Below are 11,327 nucleotides of genomic sequence, written 5' to 3' on the forward strand. Positions count from 1 at the left end.
TCAGAATTGACTCATAGCTGACCCTCCAATGGGTTTTATTGCATAGGAGGAAACAGCCCACCTTTCTCTGGCAGAATAGCTGGTGGATTAGAACCATAAGTCTTTGGGCTGGCAGTGAAACTCTTTACCACTCAGCCACCAGAGATCCTTCCTAAAAATTTCCAGGAGACAGTCATCAGAACAGATTACCACTCAGCTACCAGAGATCTTCCCAAAGAAGGGAAATTTCCAGGAGGCAGTCATCAGAACAGAGCACGGAAAAGTGTACACCAGGGATATGTCCTACCTCCGTACCTTTTCAATCTATATGCAGAACAGATCATTTAGGAGGCTGGGCTCTATGAGGAGGAATGTAGCATCAGGATTGGAGGAGGACTCATCAGCAACCTTTGTTATGCAAATGACACAACCCTGCTTGCTGAAACTGAAGAGGACCTGAACTGCCTGCTGCAGGTCAAGGACTGCAGCCTTCAATATGGATTGAGGCTCAACATCAAGAAGACAAGTCTTACAACTGGGCCGATCGGCAGCATTATGACAGAGGGTGAAGAGATTGAGATTGTTAACTGCTTCAGTTTGCTCGGCTCCACAATCAACACTCCTGGTACCGGCAGCCAGGAAATGCAGAGATTAATTGCATTAGGAAACTCTGCTGTCAGAGACCTCTCCAGAGTACTGAAGAACAATCATGTCAGTCTGGAGACTAAGGAGCATGTGATTCAGATCATGGTCTTTGCAATTACGTCTATGCATCAGAGACTTGAAAAATGACTAGGGATGATAGAAACAGAATTGATATCTTTGAGTTGTGGTGCTGGAGAAGAGTACTGAATATACCTACCATGGGCTTGTAAGAACAACAAACAGGTTTGTCCTGAAGAAGGTGGAACCAGGCTACTCCTTGGAGGTAAGGATTCTGAAGCTCCATCTAACACACTCGGGACATGTTGCAAGGAGGGACCATTTCCTGAAGAGGGACAACATGCTTGGAAGGTTGGAGGGACATGGCAAAAGAGAAAGATGCTTGATAAGATGGATTGATTCATTGACTGGAATAATGGGGGTGCATGTGTCAACAGGCGATAAGATTGACACAGGATAGGGCAGGATTCAGAGCTTTTGTACACAGGGTCACTATGAGTCACAGGCGACTCAACGGCACATAACAACTATCCATCTGTCGTGGCCTGAGTGTTGGTATAATGCTGGGAACTATCACATCAGTATTCCAAAAGTCAGCAGGATCATTCACAGTGAGCAGGTTTCAGAATTTCCAGATTATAATAAAATATGAGGAAGGAGCTGATGACATACTTACAAAAGTCATGAAATACCACCTAACATAAGGAACTCAGAACACAACTGGTGAAGAGATACTTTCTTAAAGTAGAGTCAATCTTAATGATAAAGCATAAAAGACCTTCATTTGTTAATGGGGCATGACTCAAAATGAGAACAAGTAGCTGCAAGTAAAACCTTGCTGAAGAGCACTAAAAAATGGCTCTACCAGTACAATGACAGAGAACTTCAAGAAATTCAAGCTAGATTCGGAAGATACCACAGAATGAGGTACATCACTGATGATGTCTGATGGATCTTGCTTTAAAGCAGAGAACAGCAAAATGTGTTACTGACTATAAAGACATTTGATTATGTGAATCATATAATAAATTATTAACACTAAGCAGAATGGGAATTCCAGAACAATTCATTGTACTCATGAAGAACCTGGATATGTAATGTAAAATCTTTCATTTTTTACTGTACCTATTCAATCTCTATGTTTTTGTTGTTGTTGATTGCCTTTGAGTCGAGCATGACTCATAGCAACCCTATGAACAAAAGGCTTGAAGCCCTTCTACAACTACCGACATTTATCAAAGTTCATAGGATTTCCAGAGGCATGTTATTTAGGAAGTGGATGCCACTCCTGCTTCCAAACTTGTCATAGTATGAGCAAATAATCCAAGTTGTACTATATAAAGAATGTGGCATCAGGATTGGGAAAAACTCATTAATATAACGTATGATATAAAAATGAACAGCCTTGCTTGTTACAGGTGAAAATGTCCAAGCATTTACTGAAGATCAAAGACTACAGCCTTCAGTATGGATTTTTGTTGTTGTTAACTGACGTTGAGTTGTAGGCGACTCACAGCGACCCTATGAACGAAAGTCCTCGAAACATGCAGATTGAGGAAGTTTTTTTACCAACTAATGGTCTTACATAGGTTAAGGATGGACAATCTCCTCTCATGCAATCTCCTGCCTTTGAAAACCCACTGGAGGTTCTGCTGGGTCAGTTCATTCTTTATGGCACACACAACAGCAGCAATGGTCTTAAAAGAAGCTGTTATGTACCACCAAGTCAGAATTGACTCATAGCTGACCCTCCAATGGGTTTTATTGCATAGGAGGTCCTATAAAAAGGACTTTTATCCTTTCTCCAGGTTCATAGGGTTTCTGGAGGCAAGCTATTTATGGAAGTGGATGCCACTCCTGCTTCCAAGCTTGTTGTAAACAGGGAGCTCCACCCCACACTGTCCACACTGGGTAACCAACAATTAATGCATCTGACACATCAGTGTCACAGTGTTCAGCTTCACAGCAACCACAAGTTACCTCTCTACAGCTAGTGGACAAACCATGACTATATGACCTAGCAGAATGTTTAACCAAAAAACAATGAAAACTGGGCTGAGGGGCCGTGTATTAGAGTAACCCACCTTCGGCTTGGTAGCATCACTTTTAGTCACGAGGCCACACACTTGGGGCAAAAAGAAAGCCACAAACACCCTAGCATTCCCGATTTGCCTCTCCTTCCAGACTCCAGTGGCCGAGGCCGCATTCATCCATCCAGCTGACACTGAGACTCAGGAGAGACACTCGCCCTTATGTTCCAGGCGTGGCCATCCATTTCAGAATTTTACCCTTCCTTTTGTTCGGTTTTCACCCCAAATCCAGTGCTGCAGACTCGATTACTTAGTCTCCCCAACCGCACCGGTGTTCTTGTCCAGGTGGATTTGGGAGTGTTGCAGGCACATGTTTTTGTCTCATCTTGTTTCTTTTTGTTTGGTTGGTTTCTTTTTTTTACTTCGGAGAAGTCCTTCACAGCATGCTTTGATTGCTTTTGTTTCTTCCTTCAAATTGGTATTTTATTTTCTTTTTTACACATTGTCCTTTTAAAGGCGCTTCACCTGCTCAGCCTCCTGGACATAAAGCTGCAGCATTCTCTCTGTTCTCCCCTTTTCCCTGGTTATTAAATTAAGCATTAAAAAAAAAAAAAAGAAGAATTTTACCCTTCCGGCACACCCAAACACTGGCAAACTCTGAGCCAGAGACCCCTAATTCATCTAGCAAGTCTGCTCTGTGGCTACCCACTTGGGGCAAAAGAAAGCCACAAACTCCCTAGTGTTCCTGTATGGATTACAAAAGAAAACTCTTCACAGATAAGTTGCCAAGGATTTCATTTTTACTTGCATTCACAATCAACATCCTTGGAAGTAAAAGTCAAGAAATCAAACAAAGAAATGTACTGAACAAATCTGTTGCAAAAAGACTTTGAAATGTTAAAAAGCTAGGTGCCATTCTGATGACCAAGAAGTGCTTGACCCATTCACAGTATTTCAATGGCCTTATAAGCACATGAAAACTCTACAAGGACTAAAGATGACTGGTGTTAGGAAAAAAAAATACCACATGTACTGACTCTGAGAAGAATGGGAATCCCAGAACACTTGATCATTGTAATGTGAAACCTATACTTGGACCAAGAGGCAGTCGTCAGAATACAACAAGGAAACACTGCATGGTTCAAAATTGGGAAAGGCATATGCCAGGGATGTGTACTATCTCCATACCTTTTCTACCTGTATGCAGAACAGATTATCCGAGAGGCTGGGCTCTATGAGGAGAAGTGTGGCATCAGGATTGGTGGAAGATATATTAACAATCTGCGTTATGCAGATGACACAACCCTGCTTGCTGAAACTGAGGAGGACCTGAAATGCTTGCTGCAGAGGGTCAAGGACTGCTGCCTTCATGAATTGAGGCTGAATGTCAAGAAGACAAAGATTCTCACCACTGGGCCAATTGGCAGCATCAGAATGGATGGTGAAGAGATTGAGATTGTTAACAACTTTAGTCTGCTTGGCTTCATGGTCAACACTCTTGGCACCAGTAGCCAGGAAATCAAAAAACGTACTGCCATGGGAAAGTCAGCTGTTAGGGACCTCTCCAGGGTACTGAAGAGCAATGGTAATCACTCTGGAGATTAAGGTACATCTGATACAGGCTATGGTCTTTGCAATCACTTGTTATGCATCAGAGAGTTGGACAATGACTAGGGAGGACAGAAGGAGAATTGATGCCTTTGAGCTGTGGTGCTGGAGAAGAGTACTGAATGTACCACGGACTGCCAAGAAAACAAACAGATTCATCCTGGAGAGGGTTAAATCAGGCTGCTCCTTGGAGGCAAAGACTCTGGGGCTTCGCCTGACCTACTCTGGACATATTCTAAAGAGGGACAGGTCCTTGGAGAGGGACATCATGCTTGGAAGGGTGGACGGACGGCGCAAGAGGGGAAAACCCTCTATGAGGTGGATTGATTCAGTGACTGGGGTAATCAGGTTGGGTGTGTCAGAGGCAGTGCGAATGGCACAGGACACAGCAGAGTTTAGGGCTGTTGTGCATAGGGTCGCTATGAGTTGCAAGCGACTCGACGACCCATAACAACAACAACAACCATGAACCTCCAGAATAGAGAACAAATATATTTGGAAGAAGTACAGCCAGAATGCCCCTTAGAAAAGAGTATGGCAAAGCTTCATCTCCCATACTTTGAATATGTTTTTAAGAGGGACCAGTCCACAAAGAAGGACATCGTGCTAGGCAAAGTAGAAGGTGGAGGAGGGAGGGAAGAGGATGATCCTCAGAAGACTGACTGACGCAGTGGTCACAACAAGACTCAAACATAATGACTGTGATGATGGCACAGGAGTAGACAGTGTTTTATTTTGTTGTGCACAGGTGTGCTATAAGGGGACCCACTTGAGGGCACATAACAATTTTACAAGGACATCAAAGTGCGTATTTATCCACAGAATATTAGAATGAAGCAAACAAGATCTAACTGCCTACAAGAAGCTAACACTTACCCTTGCTGGAAGAAGGCAAAACTGACACAAATGGGCATGTGGTGGATGCTCAAGGGTACAGGATCACGCTCTTCAGGTGTATACTGTGTCCAAAGAGGGGGTTCAAGAATTACAAGTGACCAAGTTACAAACATAAAAAACATTCATCTTGCACGCCAAATATTAAAAATAAAATTTCTTTAATCCTTATTGAATACGTAAGTAACTACTTCCATATTCCTCAAAACCTTTTTTTCAAATGCTTACTGAAGTATATTTTCCTGTTGTTAGATGCAGAACTGACCACATCTCACAGCAACCCTAGGAACAGATTGAAACCTTGCCCTTTCCTGAGCCATCCTCACTCTCCACCATGCTCAAACCCACTGTTATAGTCACTAGGTGGTACCATATAATTCCATTTTTTATAAACTTATATATACGTGTGAGCATCACCAAAATCCAGTTTTTCAACAGTTATGTTACTGCAGTAAATTACTATAAACTCATTTCTATCTCCTTTATATCTCCAGTCGGCTAAGTAATCACTTACGTGCTTTTTCTGTACAAAAATTTCTGGACATTTTATATAAAACTCAGTGGTTTAGATGGACTCAGAGATTCAAGACTACTCAGTAGGAGAAAGATGCAGTAGTCTGCTTCTATAATGATCACAGCCTGGAAATCTACTTCATTACATGGGATTGCAATGGCTCACAATTAATTCCGTTTAGTGAGATGTACAATGTCAATTAACTCAATGCCACTAAGTCAGAGCTGACCCTTAGCTGACTCTATAGTGCATTTTCAGAGGCTGTAAATCACCTGAGAAATTACTCATCTTTCTCCCTTGGAGCTACTGGTGGATGCAAACCAATGCCTTTAGGTTGGCAGTGTAGACTAGGCCACCAGAGCTCCCTACTAATCAGCAGATGAGTCCATTTACTTGTTAAGTAGTATCCCATTGTACAGTATTTGGCAGGTTGATGGACATTAAACAATCTCTAACCTGGGGCTATTATAACCAGTACAGCCATTGATATTGACAAGCAAATCTTTATTATATATTTTCACTCCTTTTGAGTATATTCTTAGGTGTGAAACTGCTAGACTGTATGTTTATATTTAACTTTTTAAGAACCTGTCAAACATCTCCAACATAATTACATACCAGCAATAACTTTACAGTATTTTTAAACTGCTATCCTTCATCCTTATACCAACTCTCTCCTCTAAAACTGTAAATCTCTACTGCTAATGAGCCTTTTGTCCCTACATCTCTAAGACTTTAATACTTGTTCAAGTCTAATGCCTATAAATAACATCATGATTGCTTAGAGAATCTGGGTTATCTGATAATTTCTTTTCCCCCCACAACTTTAAAACTCAGAAGATCACTACACAACACTTTCACTGAAGGAGATTGTAACATAAAGATTGTTGGTTTTCCAAACGTGGTTGATGGACCAATAGGATCAGCATTACCTGGAAACTCTATGACAGATTTACTGTGGCAATGACTTCTACCATAAAGAGATACAAATCTGCTAATCTCTCAGTCCATGTTAGCTACTGCAAGCCTTGTATAAAGTAAAAATCTCACTCTGTTGGAAACTGCATTTTTCACAAGTGTGGCCCTGTAGTCAAAGTCAACTAATTCTTCTAATGCTCAATTCAAAGGAACAGTCATCTAACAGTTTAAAAGTTTTATTCTGGAATATGTGGCTGTCGTGTTGTTGTGTACCATGTACCACTGAGTTAAAACCAACCCATAGCTGACCCTCTGGCGAGTTTTTAGAGGCAATAATTGCAAAAGAGGAGACTTCCCATCCTTTTCCCACAGAGCAGGACTGCAGCACAAATTCTTACCTCTAGGCCACCAGAGCTTCCTCACATGTGGCTAGGCTACACAAATACTGACAAATATCGCAATAGAGAAGATTTAGAGAGATTTCAACTGTAATTTTAACCATATGCAGTTTTTGTGTTTTGAACAAATTCTAGAAGTTAACTTTCACTTAGAACCTGACCTCATTAACAGTAGCTATTTACACATCTAAGATTCTATTTATTCACACAAAGGGGCTTGGATCCCATCACAGGGCCTTACCAATGTTACTTCATCTCCTTGAACTGACACATCAGGTCTTCGGAAATGACATAAAGCTACAATTGCAGCAATGCTGGCAGCATCGATAATATTTCCATCATGATTTAATAAATGTAAGTCCACACGTATTTGCCAAACCTAAGAGTATATTTGAAAACAAAACAAAAAATACCAACTGTTCAAAACCAGCTCTGATCAAGAAAAGCAATGCTGTGTACAACTGTTTATTAAAGCATTAATAAACATACATATAAACATATTAAAGCATACACTAACCCTTTCTACTTTATCAATAAAAATGTATTTTTTTTTAAACTTTTATTTTAGAGTGTGTGTGTGTGTACTGTCAAATCATAGCTGACTGGCTGACTGGTACAGGAGGAGATTTCCCCTCCTTCTCCAGCAGAGCCTCTGGTGGATTTGAACTGTGCGCCTCTGGGATTGCAGTGCAGCTTCCTGCCACTAGGCCACCAGAGCTCCCCAATAAAAATGTATTTTTAAAAAATCCTAAGTTAGATAAGGATGTGAAATATTAACAGCTCACCTTTTATGTGAGATACTCAACCTTAAATCTATAGTCTAAATAAAGAGAAGTCCTCCATCTTTAAGACTTTCCACACTTCAAGATAACTTATATTTTTGTAGTCATCTCTTAATTTAAAAATCTCAAACCCTTGGGTTTTATTTGATAATATTTATGATAACCTTAGAAAACAAACAGATTCATCGTAGAGAGGATTAAACCAGGCTGCTCCTTGGAGGCAAGGATTCTGGGGCTTCGTCTGACATATTTTGGACATGTTGTAAGGAGAGACAGGCCTTTCGAGAGGGACACCATGCTGGGTAGAGTGGAGGGACAGCGCAGGAGGGGAAGATCCTCTATGAGGTGGATTCATTCAGTGACTGGGGTACTCGGGATGGGTTTGTCAGGGGCAATGAGATTGGCACAGGATAGAGCAGGGTTTAGGACTGTTGTGCATAGGGTCGCAAACGACTCGACGGCACATAACAACAACAACAACCTTACAAATAATGCAAGTAGCTGGAAATACCATATCTAAATATGACACAGTCCATGGGAAAGGACAGATGATTTCTCTGTTATAAAAAAGCTGATCAAAATACTCTAATCAAGAATAAAGTTCTACATGGTCATAACTTGCACAAGAAGGGACACTGATTTCACTAACAATGTATATAAAATGACCTTCAATAAAAAATACTTTAAAACTTTGTAAAAAAAAAAAAACAAACCAATAAAGTTCTAACCATAATGCAGCACAATTCATTGACACTAGGATTTCTAGCCTGTGCCCTAAATGGTGAAAATCAATAAACATAGTCAAATGAAGGATCCACTTAGATCTCCATCAATGTAAAATTATGATGTGCTTCTATTAATGCACTTGAATAACTTAAGAAAATAAATGTAAAAAGATATGGAAAAAAAGCACAAATTATTCAAATGAAGTGTTTCCTGTTAGAGACATGATAGTGTCCCCGCTAAATGTGGTAATAAATGGCTCTTGGTGGAACTCTTAGAAGCACTTTCAGTACCCAAAACCAGTGTAAAACTGAATTAATTAAAGATCTGAAAATAAAGACACACATATGGCATTCCATAAAAAAAAAAAAAATCCAACCTAAGATTAAAAACTGAGTACTTGCTCACCTTTTCACCAGCAACAACACAGAGAGATTCAGTGTCTATACATTTGGAATTTCTTAGACATCTTTCTAAGAGTCGGTTCAACTTCACCAAGAGATCTGACTGCCTGTGAAAACAGTAATGTTCTTATGTCATGAATTATAATAAATGGTATTTAAAAGTTCTCTCTTGTTAGGTTTCTGTTTAATTAAAGCAGCTTAAGAAAAAGTTTTAAATACCTGCCAGGTTCAAAAGCTGGGGCAGCCATTTGAGATAGCTCAAGGTTAAAAAAAAGAATACCTTCTGTTGCCCTGTTGGGTTTTGGAGAAACAAGTTCACAGGAAACCTGCCCAAGAACCCTGCAAAGAAGGGTAAAAGTGTGTTAAATAATTGTTTTTTCCAATAAAGATAATTTCCTTTCCAATTACGAACTAAAACTTTAAAAAGATACCAATTCATTATCATTTAAGTAATGATACTAGCCATGAGGTATCAAAAAATGCAAAAATTAAGAGTCAGGAACAGCAGTAAAATACATACAAAAAGAAAACATATACTGGTAGAGTCAAAGGGATTAGAACAAAAGCAAATAAATAAAAATTTTAAAAACCCATAAGCATCCTTTAAAAAAATTTTTCCTTTTAATTAATTTGAATGAAAGTTTTCAGACACTTTGGATTTCCTCGCATTCATTGTTGCACAAGCACACTTTTCTTATTACATCAGTCACTCTACCACAGATTTTTTTAAACTGCTAGGGAAAAAAGTAAAATACCTTTCCTTTTTTTCTTACTAACTGATGATAGCACGAAAATTTGAGATTCCTTAAAAATTTCACAGTGTCATTTCTGCCAAGCAGAAACTGACTCATAGCTGATTTTCAGAGGCTGTAAATGACACTGGAGAAAATGTCCGTCTTTCTCCAGCAGAGTAGCTGATGGGGTCAAACCACCAGAAAGCCAAGGCCTTTCTTCCAGCCCTAGTTTACTAAGATTATCTGATCAAATATACTCACAACTTAAAAGTAAACATAAAAACTAATTTTTATGCGCAAAAAAAAGGGGGAAATGGTACTGAGTAAAGGAGAATGTGATCAGGATTTAGAATGTGAAAGAAAGGTGGGCACTGCAGTGTCCAAAACCAAATTTAATGTAAACACTTATGGCTGTCTATGTAACTCACAGGAGGCCAGAAAGAAAAATGTGCTCGAAAATTCTTATGATTAAAAAGAAGATGTAGCTACAAAATCGAAAAAAGCTTGCATTTAAGCAAATTAGTTATTTTTGCCATCTAACAATCCAGGTCTTTCAGCTGTTCTGAAACAACTGAGTCAAAATTCTTGATAATCTCTTTTTAGCTTATATCTCATTTGAGGCATTTTTGTTACCTTGTTTTCCCAAGTTCCACAATACAGCAGCCATAATCCGTTCCAAAGGAGATCTTGATGTTTCTATAATCATAGGTTTGTCTGCCATCCAGCCGCTGTAAATACACATCCATTATTCATTCCTTCAACAAGGACTTACTGAGCAACTACTATATGCCAAGGCCCGGTCTAAGAATTTGGATTTAAGCGGGTTCCTACTTCACCTGTTGTTGATTTATACCTTTGAGTAGGAGCCTAGCCATACTTGACCTCCCATCACGTTTCCTGAAGCAACAAACCAAATGGGAAGAGACTGCACATCCTTCTCCCAAAGAGCAACTGGGAGATTTGAACCCCGTGCCTTTGGGTTTGCAGCACAGCTTCTTAATACTCGGCCACCAGAGCTCCCTATAGGAAAAGTGGAAACTAGGTGCCTAGGTAGTGAGAGTGACTGGGGATGATGAGAATCTTACGGCGAATGGGTCTGAGGAGAAAAACAGTAAGGGTGGGGAGAAGGCACTAATCATTCCCCTTTAGGGTACCGGGCCAACGAAAGTCAGGTACAAGCGTCTAGGCGGGAAAGTTAAGGTGGGCCGAGTGACCAGGATGCTCACGCTGCCCGCAGTTTCTAGGAGCTTCTTACCTTCTTCTCTTGGATGGCGCGGAGCAGAAAGCGGCGCTCGCAGTTTGAGAGCGGCGTCTCCTTCATACTACAGGGATTCAGGGGCCGCACACGGAACGAATACCTTGGAGAAAGGGGAACGTAGCACTCGGCACATGCGCCAAATCAGGCTGCTGTGTAGGAAATTTGCGTCATCATTGCGCGGCGACTGGCCGTGGGGAAACAAAACAATCAGACATCGCTACTGCGCAGACTCAAAGCAAATTTGCAACAAAGGTGACTGAGGATCAGGACGGTATACGTAAAGATGTGCTTTAAATAGAAAGCTATTTCTCTTTTACTGTCGTTTCCTGAGGAGGAAAAAAAATAAAACCGCAAATAAAAAAACCTCAGGTGCCATTAGTTAATATTAGCATATGTATATGACAAACCTTTTCTCAATTTTT

General features: G+C 40.3%; 1 protein-coding gene across 1 annotated transcript in view; it reads right to left on the reverse strand.

The window, feature by feature from the left end:
• EXOSC9 (exosome component 9) overlaps window positions 1–11,016 on the reverse strand; it is a 36,731-nt gene extending 25,715 nt beyond the window's left edge. The window contains exons 1-6 of the mRNA XM_006881051.1: window positions 10,903–11,016; window positions 10,281–10,375; window positions 9,133–9,252; window positions 8,918–9,020; window positions 7,246–7,383; window positions 5,157–5,239 (exon numbers count right to left, since the gene is read on the reverse strand). Of these exons, the coding sequence (XP_006881113.1) occupies window positions 5,157–5,239; window positions 7,246–7,383; window positions 8,918–9,020; window positions 9,133–9,252; window positions 10,281–10,375; window positions 10,903–10,968 (605 nt within the window). The 5' untranslated portion in view covers window positions 10,969–11,016. The remainder of the gene's footprint in view (window positions 1–5,156; window positions 5,240–7,245; window positions 7,384–8,917; window positions 9,021–9,132; window positions 9,253–10,280; window positions 10,376–10,902) is intronic.
• Between the last annotated feature and the right edge of the window lie 311 nt (window positions 11,017–11,327).

The sequence above is a fragment of the Elephantulus edwardii genome, unplaced genomic scaffold (assembly GCF_000299155.1).
Source record: "Elephantulus edwardii isolate Elephantulus edwardi_28Jun2011 unplaced genomic scaffold, EleEdw1.0 scaffold00012, whole genome shotgun sequence".
Lineage (NCBI taxonomy): Eukaryota > Metazoa > Chordata > Mammalia > Macroscelidea > Macroscelididae > Elephantulus > Elephantulus edwardii.